Source organism: Aptenodytes patagonicus, chromosome Z (genome assembly GCF_965638725.1).
Source record: "Aptenodytes patagonicus chromosome Z, bAptPat1.pri.cur, whole genome shotgun sequence".
Lineage (NCBI taxonomy): Eukaryota > Metazoa > Chordata > Aves > Sphenisciformes > Spheniscidae > Aptenodytes > Aptenodytes patagonicus.
This window is the reverse complement of record NC_134982.1, coordinates 31990918-32006975: the sequence shown is the minus strand read 5'-3', so window position 1 is coordinate 32006975 and position 16058 is coordinate 31990918. Positions and strand designations below refer to the sequence as shown.

Below are 16058 nucleotides of genomic sequence, written 5' to 3'. Positions count from 1 at the left end.
CAACCTCTGTACAGGTTCAGTACCTCTGTCTCCTACTTAGCTCTTGGCCTCACCAACACTCAGAAACAACACAGTCTGCAATCTAGTTACACAGGTGATGAAAGGTATTTCCTTACAACTGGTTTGAAATTGCTACACTGCAATGTAGCTAATTGGTGGCAGTTTCTGCTGCTCCTATGTCAGGAGAGGAGGAGAGTAGGAATTCCCTCTTTTCTGAATAGATGCCTCAGACATAGTGCGCGTTGCTCTTGGATTTGTTACAAAGGCCACAGTACTTTACCTGATGGAGAGATATATAATTACACTGCTCCACAGCAGTTTTGCTGGCACACTAGTGCAGGGTTTGAAAGACCTCAGCTGGATTTTTATTCATCAAAAAACAGTGGGTATTTCAAATTTCAGGGGCCATTTGGGAGTGGCAGACAGGTCTGGTTTGTGACTATGAATTTGTCTAAATGGTTTACCTGACTCCAATACCTGCAGAGGTTTTTTTATTAGCTACTTCGTTTCTTTTACCTGAAACATTATGCATTATTTGTATTCCCAAAGATCTGCATAACTGTTTTTGAAAACTAAAAGGGAAGTACAGAAGTCATTGAGAATCCTATTACGTTTACTAGGAAACAATAAGAAAGCTGTAGACCAACCTGGAAGCAGTGAAAAGAGGTTGACTCTGTTGGCAATTGACCAAAGACACTCCTGTATTTAATGGGAGTGGAGTTGTCATTAGCAGTAGAAGAGAGGACAAAGAAAGAAAACCTGAGGACTGGTTTGTGTTCAGAATGTTCCAAAACAACCTTTTTAAGCAGCAAGGCAAAGAAAGAGAAGTGTTTGTCACAAAAAGTTTAGAAAATAAATTTCCTGGATTTGCATGAAGCTTCAACAGCATCGGTACCATTGAAGCATATATTTCAATGATTTTTCAAGACTTCATTATAACTTTTCCAGCACTTTCAAAATTAGAGCTTTGTTTAGGAACGTTCTCTGTTCCCCTGTGACACCAAAATGGAAGAAAACCCACTCTTGTCAGAGAGAAAATAGACAAGTAAATATTGGTCTTTCATGAAGTTGCAACCTTGTGTTAGACTAAGGTGTCATTTTTTTAAGTTTGTGAGAAACTGAAAGAATGATTCATGCTTCCATCAGTGGCTACTGGTAAAAATTTCTGGAACACCTTGTTGCATATTTAGACTCAGTTTTGTTTAAATCAAACTATTCTCTTAGGTAAAGTAGCTTTATACCGTAGCATTTCAGCAAAGCAGCTCTAAATATGTACAACAAAACAAGATTATGAAAGAAATTTCAGAGGGACTTCAAAAGTTGCAGATGACTGATGGTGCTATCATTCAGTCTTAACAGGACGCTTGGTTTGATGCACTTAACCACGTAGGCACGGGTTCTAAAGTAAGAGTCGGAGAAGCTATGTGTCTTTCTCTAACTTTGGCAACACAACATATTCCACATGCAACAATCAGTAATTGGACACAACACAGGATTAAACTGGTCGGTTGTAATCATTCAATTTTTCCACTTCTGATTTTCTGCAAGTTTCACAATATTGTCCTCCTTTCTGGTTATTTTTTAAAGAGGAAAGCCCTGGGAATCCTCTAGTAATAGAGCAAAAATAACAGCTATAAAAACAGAAAATTAAATTAGTAGGCTTCCTGGCAATACCAACCAAAAGATTCAAGTAAAAAAAGGACCATATACAGAATTAAAGAGAGTTATTGCAATGTAAGGAACAGCTGAATTAGAGTTTTCCTTTTTTCCCCAGCATTTAAAATAGGATGTCTACGTATCTTAACCAAAAATATGTGCCTCTTCTGTTTTGTTGAGCGTCCTGTACCATCCTCATCCCTGTTGTGCTTTGATGCCTTCTAATACTCTGTCAAACGAAATTATTAACATCAGTCTTATTATTTATCCTCCCATTCTTTCCTCAAAGAAAAAGGTGCATATACAGTATAGCATTTAATTTTGGTAGGGTTTTGAGGTCCTGGGACAAGAAAGACAAGATGTGAGAGACTTAATTTCACTGACCGTTTCCTTTTTTTATTCTTTTACAAGTGTATGTGTTGCAAATTAGAGAAAATTGGGCAAAAAGAGAAAAACAGTACAAAGAGCTTCGAGTTAGAGACTGTAACATAGAAAACATGAAAGCTGAATTGCAGAAGACTAGGCAATTGATTCCCAAATTTGGCTTCAGATATTAAAACCTTAACTGTGTTCTGCTAAAATAGTATGGGCAGAGAGGTAGATAGATTAACAGATTTTAACACCAGTTGGTGTCTTGTGATGATCTCCCTTAAGAGATGTGGCTGTATATCACAGCCACAGAAGTGTACTCCATGCTTCAGTGGCTGTAGCTGAATTAGAACATCTCTTGTAGGAAAATTTAAGGAACTAATCTGAAATACTGCAGTTTTGAAATGCCCAGGGATGGAGGAGAATCCATCATGCCTGTTTAAATTCTGTATAGTACAGTTTACAGTTTATCTGCTCAAACCTGTTTAAACAATTTAAAACTTGGGGATAGGCTGAGGGAGGGAAAGAGCGAATAAAATAGCCATAAAAGTTTAGTGGTAATCCACAGTAGATACCCGAGTTTAATTACGCTGGTTTTGTGATCTTATCTTTGTTTACAACACTGCAGGCTTTCTTAGTTTGAGAAATAAGTTTTCTTGTGAACTGAAATCAGTGTTAGGTGTATGCTTTGTTTAATACATCTTCCATTAACTCTTTCAGTTAATGTCCGAAGAAATTATAAAGCCATGATATTACTTCAAAGTAAATCTAATTTTCAGTTGGTTTGAGAAGGCGGCCAGTAGCTGTCAATTATAATATATTATCAATGGCTTACTAATGACAGTAGGATATATCTGGAAGGAAATCTATTTTTATATATTGTGTTTTCCTATGTGTAACAAGCTAACATGAAAAAAAGGAGCTTAGCAGCATAAAGCACCCAGTGCAAACCTGTGTCTGTGGCACTTGTAGTGAATGCTACTTCATTCTCTAAATGGAAGCATAATCCTGAATGCAGTTTTGTTTCAGAGTACAGCAGTTTTAAAAAAAGAAAACCCACACCTGTCATCCTCAGAGCATGCTCGTACTTACTCAGTCATGTCTGCCTGACTGATTTGTGTGTCTTTATAGCTACTAGCAAAGCAGCACCGGCATGATAGTGGAAGCACAAGCTGGATTCTAACACAGCTCACTCACTAACAGGATCATTATCCAGTTTAAAAATGCGGGGGCAAAGTTTGCCCTAAATTATACCTCTGTAACTCTAGTGAGCATAACAGTTTGCAAAGGGATTTCATTTGGAGCCAGCAGAATGGCTGTCACAGGAACTTCGTGTCATACTAATTGTAGAATCTTTATAACTGAGTACTCCAGGGAAATAACCTTGCATGATTATTAGGCTCTTGACTGAGCAAATCTTAAGGCAAGCTTTGTGAAGCACTCCATCCCACAGAAAGATTATTATCTTACCTCCACTGTCTGTCTAACTGCTATTGACAGTCGATACAACCAGTTTTAGAATAAAATGCCATGATTTCTAATTTTTACGAACTTTTCATTAAAAGATATGGAACTTTGGGAATATCAGTTTGCTCTCTTTTAAAAAAATGATGTAAGGTCTTCTAAGTTAATATATCAGGTGAAAAAGTTTCCACATTGACAGCCTTTGAAACCAGCTCTTCTATTGTCCACAGAACCCATTGTTTATTACTATCCATTCTCAAAAGTTCGTACTGCCATAATTTCCACAGCTGAGCCCACAGCAGTGCAAAAGTCCTCCTTTCTACCTGTTTTTTTCCCAGTTCCCAAGCTGAGAAATAAAAATGATGGCCCAGATTCTGTGTCCATTCTGTTGTTTGTGCCTCAAACAATATCCTTAGTGCTGACAGCCTCCTCTAATAGCTGTGGCATTGCTTTTTTCTGTGCACTGGTCTGTATTCCATTGCCATATGAATAGTTCTTTTATTATCCTTATTTGCTGTACAAGTGAGATAGTCTTTACATCATGATTTCTGCAGGTATATGTAGTTCTTCTGTAGTCAGTCTGATGATATGCTACCCCATGGAAAACCCCAAAATAATCAAATAGATGATGAAATAAAATAACCTTCATTCTCCCCTCCCAGTACTGTTTGCATTTTGAATAACAATTAACAGAACAAGTAAGGCATTATATGAATGCTCTAGGCACAAGTTGTTACTGCTGTTAATATACCTTCTGAAAGAGACATCAACACATGGTTAAAGTATGCTTGCTGAGATCCCTTTTGAGCTCAAAGATCAGTAAGTTACATTTGTGTCAGATCTTTGATTTTTCTTCCTTAGTTTTTGCAACTTTATTTTTTTCTACAAAATGGTGCTTCTCTGAGGTTAAATATCCTCATGGTATTTTTGTTTCCTAAACAAGGCAATCTGGCCAGTCTTTGATAATCTGATTCAATAAACATAAAAATATAAATGGGTCACAAATGTATAATAAAGAGATAGCAGTGAATTATTAACCAGTATGGTTATAGACAGTCAAGTTTTACAGTCACAATGCTCATTTTACTCTGGTTACTGAATTGTATGTGTACAGATACAACTGTAAATCTTTTAAACAATTAAAAAATACTTCATGAGCAGTTTGATATAATATTGTTGCCAGAAGTTAAGTTGACCTCAGTATAACACCTGCCTCAGTGCTTTCCCCCCTCCTTTAACAAAAACCGTCCTCAGTTCCTGGCAATGACAGATACAGACAGATACAGATACAGTACGGGAACAACCCGTACTTCAGAAAAGCTTTAGTAAAAAAAAAAAGTACACCTGTTAATAAAGGCGAGCCCGGCAGGAATGAGCCTTACTTGTCTGTATATGCCTTGGGGCAACCTGGGGTAACAGCCCTGAGCAGCTCCCTTTCCCATGGCTTTTGGTTTTAAAGCCAAAATGTTACAGATCTGAAGAAAGTGAAGCTATTATTTAAGTGAATATGGAAATAAATTGTAACATACTTTCATAAACCAAAGAAGTCTAATTCATCACCAATATCAGGGAATCAGAAAAGCTCAATTATCTTTTTCCTAGAAAAATCCAGGGAAACCGGATTTTTGCAAAGAAGCAGAAGCAAATATGTTGGTCTGCTACAGACATTTTTCAGAAGTGCAACTGGCAATTAGGTATTTAGAAATATCTTGAATAAGGAAAAATTTCCTGTATAGAAATAAGAGACAATAAATAATTATCTCTGCAAAAATAACAAATTTCTTCTAAGACTGTTTTTTAGTGTTTTGGTTTTGTGGTTCTTTTTGCAGGTGTTGCTGCTTTGGATTCCAGCGTTTCTGGGAAGATTGGTTTGCGAGCAGTCATATATTATTTCTGCACTACAGTCATTGCTGTAATACTAGGTACTCTGTGATACTGTAACTTTTAAAATCCTCAGCATTGCCTCATGACAAGTATACAGCACTGTGACATTACTAATTTCCCAAGAAGGATGGGGAGAAGAGACAGGAATCATACCAAACATCTTAACATACATGTAGCCAGATACAGGGAGAAGTTAGTCCCACTGTTCACAGTTGGGCTGTGGTCATATCCAATACCAAGCCACAGGCAATTTCGCCATACGTTTCATCTCAGGGAAGATTAGGAGCTGTCTGCTTAGGTAAACGGTGACCAGCAGTGAGAAAGCTGAATGAACGTCAAAGGCCAGCCTTAACTACAAAGTGAATTTCCTCAATAGCAATATGATAGATTGTTGCTGATTCTCAGATGTGAGAATGTATAAAGTGTCTCACCTGAAAGAATGACAGAAAATACTGCGTTGTCATCTCATTTCCTTCCTAAAATGTTTTTGTCCCCTCTGTCACTGCCTGGCTCCACTCCTACCTCTCTGAAGTCCACACCTCCTCTTGCAGGAACTTTATTCCCTACAAGGAGCCTTGAAATCTTCGATATTTGCTTAAACAAACATCTTCAGCCTGCCTTCTTAAATAAGAAATAAAATTAAACCCTCCTCTGTCAGCTGTCTTGTAGTTTGTGGCTTATCTTTGTATTTTGTTGAGCCTGAGTGAATACTGTGTCTAGATATCACCCACTAAAAAGAAACATATTTATTTGAAGGACAAAATGTACATTGTGTGTGGCCTAGTAAAGCAAAGCAGTATTTAACAATAGAAAAAGAATCACATATAGACATATAAGGCCAGATTAATTTCTAGAGGTTGCATCATTGAGAATAATACATCACTGGGGTTACACCATTTAGGCTATCTCATCTGTCTGGGAATTTTCTGTGAATACATGGTGAGGAAGATTAATAAAGACTAATGTTAATATGTTTCTAACTTTGAAATTGTCCCTACCCTGAGAGACGGGTTAAACCAGACAATCTCCAGAGGTCCCTGCTGTTTTATGATACTATGATATTACTTGATTCATTGTGCAGAATTACACAAATTCAGTTCTGCTTTTATTCACAGCTATCATTAGAAAGCCTTGTTCCTGGCTGGTTGAAGGGTCATCCAAATGCCTCCTTCTCCCTGCACTGAGATTTCATAGTTTCATTTGCTTTAGGTTTCTCTGGATTTCAAGGAGGGGAAAAAAAAGAAAAAGTAATGTACATTTGGAAAGGCCTAGTATTTCATATAAGAGAAAAAACGCCTAAAATGAAGCCACTAAAGTAAATGGAAAATTTGTCATTGATTTCAGTATTCACAAGGTCAAAGCTAGTATTTCTTGGTCGTAATTTTTTATTTCAGTCTGTTTCTGAAGCCCTTCTCTTACGTAACTTTATTGCTAACCAGCTTTACCAAAACATCCTGTTGTACTTTGGGGTCACAGGACAACGCACTTGTATTCATATCTGAAAGCTAGTAACAAGAAGAGCTGCATAAGGGAAAAGGTAAATAGCTATACAAAATATAACCATGCAAAAGTTGCAGAACACGTCAGCTGAAGCCCAGCTGATGTAATTTACCCTCTCGGTGAGCAGTAGTGATTTAGTGCCATATGTGCAAGAACAAAGCTAGAGTGCCCAAGTCCAGTGGCAAAGCTGCAAGTAGCTCCTGCGTTGGGACCCACACATTTAAGGACACCACCTGCAGACTTCTTTTTTCTGAACAGCACTGCATGAGCACCCAGGGAAAGCATTTGGTGAGTTTAGCTCACAAAGAATTTAGCTACACGGGATACACTGAGGCAGGATGCACCAATACCTCTGCTTGCACTGTGAGCTCTTCTTCTGGTTCTCCTACCGCAGGGATTGTCTTAGTTGTGACCATTAAACCCGGAGTGCCTCAAACAGCAAATGAGATCGACAGAGTGGGCAGTACCCCAGAAGTTAGTACTGTTGATGCCATGCTGGATCTGATCAGGTGAGGTTTTCCTTTTCAGTTTCCTTACCCTTGTTGCAGAAGTCCAAACAAATACAAATAAAGTTGTGATGTGTAATACAATAAAAATGCTTTCTAATGTCGTTTGGATGAGTAAGGAGAGAACCTCCCAACAGGTTAGACATTTTAGAGTATACTCAAAGCGGTTTGTTAAAACAATTTTTCTTTACACCATAGAATTTGGTTAATAAACCAACGACAACAAAAATTCCCTCCTTTGCAGAAATTGATATGCACGATTTACCTAGAATGAAGAAAATATCCAGAATGGATTGAATGGTTGGCGGATTACTGACTGGCAGCTTCTGTGTCATCCAGCATAGACAACCACCTGAAATTGCAGTGTTACGTTTCCCCTCCTCAAGGCAGGATGCAGAGTGACAGATGCAGTATGCACAGGTTTCTTAGGGTTGCACAGTCAACAAGTTTGCTGCATCGCCAGTATCTAAGGCAACCTTATAATGAGTCTTTCCCCATCAGCATCCTGGAAAATGATAGATACTTAAAGTGGTTAGAAGAAGGAAACCCTTAGAAAAGTCTGCAGAAGACTTGAGCACGTTTTCAGAGCTAAAGTGTTTAAGGAATTAGAAAAAATTCACAAAAAAGGGCTGCATTTCCAATAGTGGCTAAGTAGTTCCCTCAAAAATGTTTCTGTGGATTATTTTTGTTTCTCCAGCTGCAATTTATCTCTGTTCCATATCACTATTCCTGCCCACTAGTTTCTTTTTGTAGAATTTTTACTTAATCTATCATGTAAGAATCAACTGCCACATATCTAAAATTGGCTTTCTCAGCATTTTTTATTTCAGGAAATGTGACTGGCATTTGCAGATGCAACTCCAGATACACAGTTCTTTGACATTTGTAAAATATACACTCACATATTTACATATATGTATATATCTGCCTTGAAAGAGTCACCGTAATATTTAATAGCAAATGTCTGCCGTCATCTGGGGCATCTCTGCCCCAGCACAGGCCAAGGTACACCTCTTTGAGAATAAGTCTATTTCTCTGAGGTTTGTATGTGAGATAGTTAACAGTCTCAATGCCACAGCCCCATGTTCAACAATCCACAGCTCTTCCCAGCCTCTGTCCCCTCCTGCCTGTACATGACCAGAATGGCAGCTCCTTGGACAGCTCATCTCATTCCTCCTGGTGACTTGCCCAGGAATCAATGAGGGGAACTGTGCAATCAGCTGCATTATAAAACCTAATGCAGTCTGTTACCACTAACTTCCACATGAACATTTCCACACATATTCACAGGTCTGAGGTAGCTCCATGCACAAAAAAGTCTTCCTATAGTAAGAAGAGGTGTGAATTGTAATTCAGAGTAGTTTGGGTTTTTGCTACAGTTTATAGCTCAACTTCTTGTAAATAAATGTAAGACTGTAAAGTAGGAGTTTGAGATCTGAAATTCTTTTTTAAAGGAAATACAGTAACTTTTTGTACATACTTATTTTCATCAGATTTAAGATCCAAATCCAGGCAGTCTTGTAAAGATTAAGGAAAATCCCAGGCTTGTACAAACTACTTTTGCCTTTGAAGAAATTTTGCTTTAAAAACTTGAAAAATAAGGGCAGGAGTTTGTGAAAGATCTGGAAGGGAGATAAAGACTTCTGCTTCAATATATAAACTGTTTTTTTCTGTACTGGACTGGGTATTCAATAAATACCTAATTAATGCTTTCTTCTGCAATCATTTGAATCTGAAATTGGTGGTTGGAAAGGAGGCACACAACTGGATTACACTGCTTCTGATCTAATTTCCTAATTTTTCAGTGTGCAAAAATGGTTCTTGACCCTGGAATAACATACGGGAATCTTCCATCAGCCAAGATTAATTTCTGAATTCAAAACTACAATAGAGCACACCGAATACCTGATTCTTCCAGCATAGCATTTATAAGAGTTACTATTTTTTTCTGCCTATATTTGACAAATCCTATAAAAATGGTGTCTCCTGTATTCCTCATGCAAATGATGGATATGGTGCAGCAGGGAGAAAAACCACTGGGTTTAGTAGCTTACCAACAGAAATGTCAAATACTAAAAAATAATCCCGAAAATTCAACAGTAGGAAAACAGTCAACTGATTGTTGGGAGTTCTGAATCCTTAATTTTTTATGTCTTTACACCTGACGGTGCTAAATACACTGCTTTCTGGATAAAGGAACACAACCTGATCTGTTTTTCAAGCAGCAGATTTTATAATTTTGTTTATATAAACAACATGTTATTAGTATGCTGTAATGTTGAAATGCATCTACTTTTTTAACAGGAATATGTTCCCAGAAAACCTTGTCCAGGCCTGTTTTCAACAAGTAAGTTTGAACATTCTCCTTTGCTACTGTAGTTTTCATTGCTAAATACAAATTACTCTTCTTTTTCGTTCCCAAAACTATGTCAGGTAAGAATTATTTCTGAGAAGTCCAGGAGTATCTTAATCTCCCATAAAAAGACTTCTTTTTAAAGCATCTTGGTTTCATTTCCATTATGATAAACACTCTGTTATCAGCTATTAAGTCCTTGATCATCCCTTGCAAAAAGACGCTGTTTAGGAACTGGGTGCAGAAACCAAGCAGTGTATAAGACAAGATTTTTCCTTTTGGGACAGGCAGAGTTAGAAGAACCACGTCATGAGGATCTATTTCCTTGTTCTTAAAAAGCCTGTGTCTGATGAAATCTGCATAATTTAACCCTCACCCCAATGTGTCTCACATCTAATGCCCATTGCCAGACCAGATGACCCATCTTAAGGAAAAGGCAGCCAATTGGCAGAGTCTATTTGAGACATCTTTCAGAATCATAGAATCATAGAATCATTAAGGTTGGAAAAGACCTCTAAGATCATCGAGTCCAACCGTCGACCCAACACCACCATGCCCACTAAACCATGTCCCTAAGTGCCTCATCTACACGTCTTTTAAATACGTCCAGGGATGGTGACTCAACCACTTCCCTGGGCAGCCTCTTCCAATGTTTAACCACTCTTTCAGTAAAGAAATTTTCCCTCACGTCCAATCTAAACCTCCCCTGGCGCAACTTGAGGCCATTTCCTCTCGTCCTATCGCTAGTTACTTGGGAGAAGAGACCGACACCCACCTCGCTACAACCTCCTTTCAGGTAGTTGTAGAGAGCGATGAGGTCTCCCCTCAGCCTCCTTTTCTCCAGGCTAAACAACCCCAGTTCCCGCAGATGCTCCTCATAAGACTTGTTCTCCAGACCCCTCACCAGCCTCGTTGCCCTTCTCTGGACACGCTCTAACACCTCGACGTCCTTCTTGTAGTGAGGGGCCCAAAACTGAACACAGTATTCGAGGTGCGGCCTCACCAGTGCCGAGTACAGAGACACGATCACTTCCCTAGTCCTGCTGGCCACACGATTTCTGATACAGGCCAGGATGCCATTGGCCTTCTTGGCCACCTGGGCACACTGCCGGCTCATGTTCAGCCGGCTGTCGACCAACACCCCCAGGTCCTTTTCCACTGGGCAGCTTTCCAGCCACTCTTCCCCAAGCCTGTACTGCTGCATGGGGTTGATGTGGCCGAAGTGCAGGACCCGGCACTTGTCCTTGTTGAACCTCATACAGTTGGCCTGGGCCCATCGATCCAGCCTGTCCAGGTCCCTCTGCAGAGCCTTCCTACCCTCGAGCAGATCAACACTCCCACCCAACTTGGTGTCGTCTGCAAACTTACTGAGGGTGCACTCAATCCCCTCATCCAGATCATTGGTAAAGATATTGAACAAGACCGGCCCCAAAACTGAGCCCTGGGGAACACCGCTCGTGACTGGCCGCCAACTGGATGTAACTCCATTCACCACAACTCTCTGGGCCCGGCCGTCCAGCCAGTTTTTGACCCAGCGCAGAGTACACCTGTCTAAGCCGTGAGCCGCCAGCTTCTCTAGGAGAATGCTGTGGGAGACAGTGTCAAAGGCCTTGCTGAAGTCCAGGTAGACCACATCCACAGCCTTTCCCTCATCCACTAGGCGGGTCACCTGGTCATAGAAGGAGATCAGGTTGGTCAAGCAGGACCTGCCTCTCATGAACCCGTGCTGGCTAGGCTGGATCCCCTGGTTGTCCCGCTCATGCCTTGTGAGCGCCCTCAAGATGAACCACTCCATAACCTTCCCCGGCACCAAGGTCAGGCTGACAGGCCTGTAGTTCCCCGGATCCTCCTTCCGGCCCTTCCTGTAGATGGGCGTCACATTGGCAAGCCTCCAGTCATCCGGGACCTCCCCCATTAACCAGGACTGCTGATAAATGATGGAGAGCGGCTTGGCGAGCACCTCCGCCAGCTCCCTCGGCAATCTCGGGTGGATCCCATCTGGCCCCATAGACTTGTGAGCATCCAGGTGGCGTAGCAGGTCGTTGACTGCTTCCTCTTGGATTACGGGGGGTTCATCCTGCTCGCCGTCCCTGTCTTCCAGCTCAGGGGGCTGAGTACCCTGAGGATAACTGGTCTGCCTGTTAAAGACTGAGGCAAAGAAGGCATTGAGTACCTCAGCCTTTTCCTCATCCTCAGTGACAATGTTCCCCCCCGCATCCAATAAAGGATGGAGATTCTCCTTGGCTCTCTTCTTATCATTCATATATTTGTAAAAACTTTTTTTGTTGTCTTTAACGACAGCGGCCAGATTGCGTTCTAGCTGGGCTTTTGCCTTTCTCATTTCCTCTCTGCATGACCTAACGAGATCCCTGTACTCTTCTTGAGTCGCCTGCCCCTTCTTCCACAAGCGGTAAACTCTCCTTTTTTTCCTGAGTCCCAGCAAGAGCTCCCCGTTCAGCCAGGCCGGTCATCTTCCCCGCCCGTTCTTCTTACGGCACACGGGGACAGCCTGCTCCTGCGCCTTTAAGACTTCCTTCTTGAAGATCGTCCAGCCTTCTTGGACCCCTTTGCCCTTCAGGACTGTCTCCCAAGGGACTCTCTCAACCAGTGTCCTGAACAGGCCAAAGTCCGCCCTCCGGAAGTCCATGGTTGCGGTTTTGCTGCCCCCCCTCCTTACTTCACCAAGAATCAAGAATTCTACCGTTTCATGGTTGCTAAGCCCAAGATGGCCTCCGACCATCACATCTCCCACCAGTCCTTCTCTGTTTGTAAACAGCAGGTCGAGTGAGGCACCTCCCCTGGTAGGCTCACTTACCAGCTGTGTCAGGAAGTTGTCTTCCACACACTCCAGGAACCTCCTAGACTGCTTCCTCTCTGCCGTGTTGTATTTCCAGCAGATGTCCGGGAAGTTGAAGTCCCCCATGAGAACAAGGGCTAGTGATTGTGAGACTTCTGCCAGCCGCTTGTAGAATGCTTCATCCACCCCTTCATCCTGGTTGGGTGGTCTATAACAGACTCCCAGCAGGATATCTGCCTTGTTGGCCTTCCCCCTCATCCTTACCCATAAACACTCAACCGTATCATCATCACAATAATTGAGCTCTAGACAATCGAAACACTCCCTAACATACAGAGCCACCCCACCGCCTCTCCTTCCTCGCCTGTCCCTTCTGAAGAGTCTATAGCCATCCATTGCAGCACTCCAGTCATGAGAGTCACCCCACCATGTTTCTGTGATGGCAGAAGAAGTGAGATTTGCAAGATGAGAGAGGAAACTGCTGTCTCTATATCAGATTTACTTCAGATTCAGTCATCTTTATCTGTAAATGTATCAACTGTTTTTTGTGATGCTCTCTGCTTCCCTTTTTTGTCTTCCTCATCAGCTGCCTACCAGTTTATCTGAGGTTTCTATGTGAGGTAGTTAACCTTTCCCAGGAAATGATGTTAGTTGCCCTGCTGTGCACAGCATTGAATGTATTTCCAGTTTATAAAACTTCTTCATGTAGTTTTTCTCATATATTAATTACTGTCACCTGACACTAAGGGGACAGAAAGGTTCTTTTAGGGATCCTTGGCAGAATGATGACAGCACTAAATCAGAGTTACAATTAAAGCTTTATTTTCTTAACAGGATATTATGATTAGTATAGCACAGAATTTATAATCAGAATAGCACAGGATTTCTATAAGCAGAATCAGTGTAGTACAATTTTATAATAACACCACTTAGCTTATGGTTTCTAATCACCTGGATCCTCTGCAGATTGGATCAAATCTTAATCCTTGGTTTGCTGTATCAACATAACAATCATAATCTAGACTCGAAAAACGTGTAAAAGAATACAAGTCACTCCCTCAGTCCTTGGAGGAAGCAGACGATGGTAGAGGCATCCCTGGCCACCGGGGTGTCACGATCTCACTGTCCAGCAGCAGTTCTGGTCCAAGTTGCCCCTTAGGACTTGTAACTGCTTGGTTTTATGGACAGTGCTCTGGGTGCTGGTACGCTTCCCTGTTCTGTGGCGGGGTCATCAACAACACCTGTCTGGCTGGGTGCCTGGGACCTTCAAGGCCAACAAGGAGGGGAGTAGTCAGCCTGGCGCCCAGGAATCTTGAGGCTGGTAGGGAGGGGAAGAAGAAGTCTCTTTGGTTCGTCTACTTGGTGCACAGGACCTTCAGGGCCTGATAATACGGGGAAAGGGGACTAATAAGTGACCAGCTCGGTCACAGAGAACGGCTGTTTGCCTTATATAATGGCGTTGGTTATGCTAACCACATTACCAGGGGTCTGGTTGTATCAGGTGCATCTGCTGTACAGACCTCTCCTGGGGTGGCTGTCAGCAATTCTCTCCAGACTGTTTGTCCCAGCAAGAAGTCCCCTTGCATTGTCAGGAGCTGTATCTCATCCCCCACAAGACTGCAGCAGGTCCACAGGGCACCCAAGAGCCTGAAGAGCAGAATTGACAGCATATTATCTGTGAATCACTTGTTTGATCTACAGCATCTGAAGTACAGAACCATGATGGCTCACATGAATTGTTTGTCTATGTTTGCTACCTTCAAGTCAGATTGGTTCATTTTTTCCTTATTTTTATTGGGCAAAGGCTATGCCTTTGTCCATTCTTCAGTTCTCTCATGTTTCTAAATAAGCTCTTCTGTTTTTTTAAAAACCTTTCCAGTATAAAACCAAACGTGAAAAAGTTGAAGCTACAACTGGCGTGGATAAAAATAGCTCCATACTTACAGAAGAACCTGTTACAACTGCTACGACAGCAGAGGCTTCAGAGGTGTGACCTTTATTGTTGCATTCCTTCATAATATATGAAGTGGGGAGAAAGAACATAGATTAAATTTGGTTTAGTTGATGTAGTTAGTGATTGAGAAAAGGAAGGAAATGGTACATAGATAGATTTTAGCAAGGGCACAAAACTTAATAAGTAAATGCTAGAGGTGATTATGAGGATCTTCAAGTAGGTTTAAGAACACCAGGACTCCACTGGTAATTAAGCAGTCCAAAGATAATACATGATGTGAGAAAATAATCCACTTGTACTCCAATATGCATTTTATTATACTCCTTCCAAATTTTATCTCATAGTAATGAGAGCATGGGAACATGAGCTATATGAAAAGACATTAATTAAATCCTGAAGCAGAATGTAGTGAAGAATTGCACCATTTCTTTCGTATGTTCATCATGCACAAGCACAGAGGAATGTGTGAATACCTGCCTATTTAGTAGGATTTTTGTGTTACGTGCATCCAATTCTGCTATAAATTATGCAATTTCACTGATTGCAGCTGAACAATAGATTTTAAACTTGGGGCAAATTTGGACACCATTGTCCCAGTTCTTATGCAATGGACTATTTATCTTAAATCTAGACACAAACCCTTGAGTTGCTCAGATATAACCACAAGGATTCTACATCAGCTGTGTTTTGTTCTCCACAGTAGGGAGTAAGGCATGACTGTGGAATACCTAGACCTTGCCGTACTTTGTGTCAGAAGTCTATAGAAAGGAGAACATAAATTAAGGGGTGCTTTATCCCCTGCTGGGGTTTGGTCAGATGCTTGCATAGCTTTAAAATACAAAGCTTTCAAAGACAATTTAGTTCTACTTCATTCCTGAACTTGCCCACTTGGCACTGCCAGAAAGGGAGTAGAGTGACTGGAGAAGACTTCCATGTCTTTTCAAAGAAAGATCTAAATGTGTTTTCATTTTAGAACTCTTTAAAGTAAATTCAGTGTTTTCAGATAGTAACTTTTTTCTCTTGAATCTAATCTGTAGAACAAAACCCAAGAATACAAAATCGTGGGCATGTATTCCGACGGCATCAATGTGCTGGGGTTAATCGTCTTTTGTCTTGTTTTTGGAATGGTTATTGGGAAAATGGGAGAGAAAGGACAAGTGCTGGTGGATTTTTTCAATGCATTGAATGAAGCTACAATGAGAATAGTTCAGATAATTATGTGGTAAGTCCAAGGACATACTGGCATTTTCTAACAACTTCTTTAAGTGGGTTTTGTCATTGAAGAGGTAGGAGCATACTCATACTTTATATTTGCTTTTGTATAGTGCTTTACAGCAAAAAATTTTAAAAGAAAGGCTGGTAAAAAGTTTCCTTTCTACAGAATTTGATCCTTTTGAGGAAACTGGAGACAGGGCTTCCACTTACTATATACTAAAGAAACAGTCCTATTGGTACACAAGAAACGTGAGTTCTTCAGACATTCTTGCTGGTTTATATCAAACCAGTACAACTGCACTAGTGATTTGAGGACTGTAGAAGCATTACTATCCACATGCCCTTCTCAGTCTTGAACGC

At 40.9% G+C, this 16058-nt stretch overlaps 1 protein-coding gene across 4 annotated transcripts in view; it reads left to right on the top strand.

The window, feature by feature from the left end:
* Positions 1–16058, top strand: part of SLC1A1 (solute carrier family 1 member 1) — a 56406-nt gene that overhangs the window by 25134 nt on the left and 15214 nt on the right. For 3 of the 4 annotated variants that reach the window (XM_076361736.1, XM_076361734.1, XM_076361735.1), the window contains exons 3-7: positions 5319–5411; positions 7268–7382; positions 9684–9726; positions 14409–14516; positions 15521–15705. In XM_076361736.1, coding sequence (XP_076217851.1) covers positions 5319–5411; positions 7268–7382; positions 9684–9726; positions 14409–14516; positions 15521–15705 — 544 coding nt within the window. Of the gene's footprint in view, positions 1–4271; positions 4309–5318; positions 5412–7267; positions 7383–9683; positions 9727–14408; positions 14517–15520; positions 15706–16058 lie in introns of those variants that run through there. The other variant, XM_076361737.1, reaches the window with a different exon arrangement.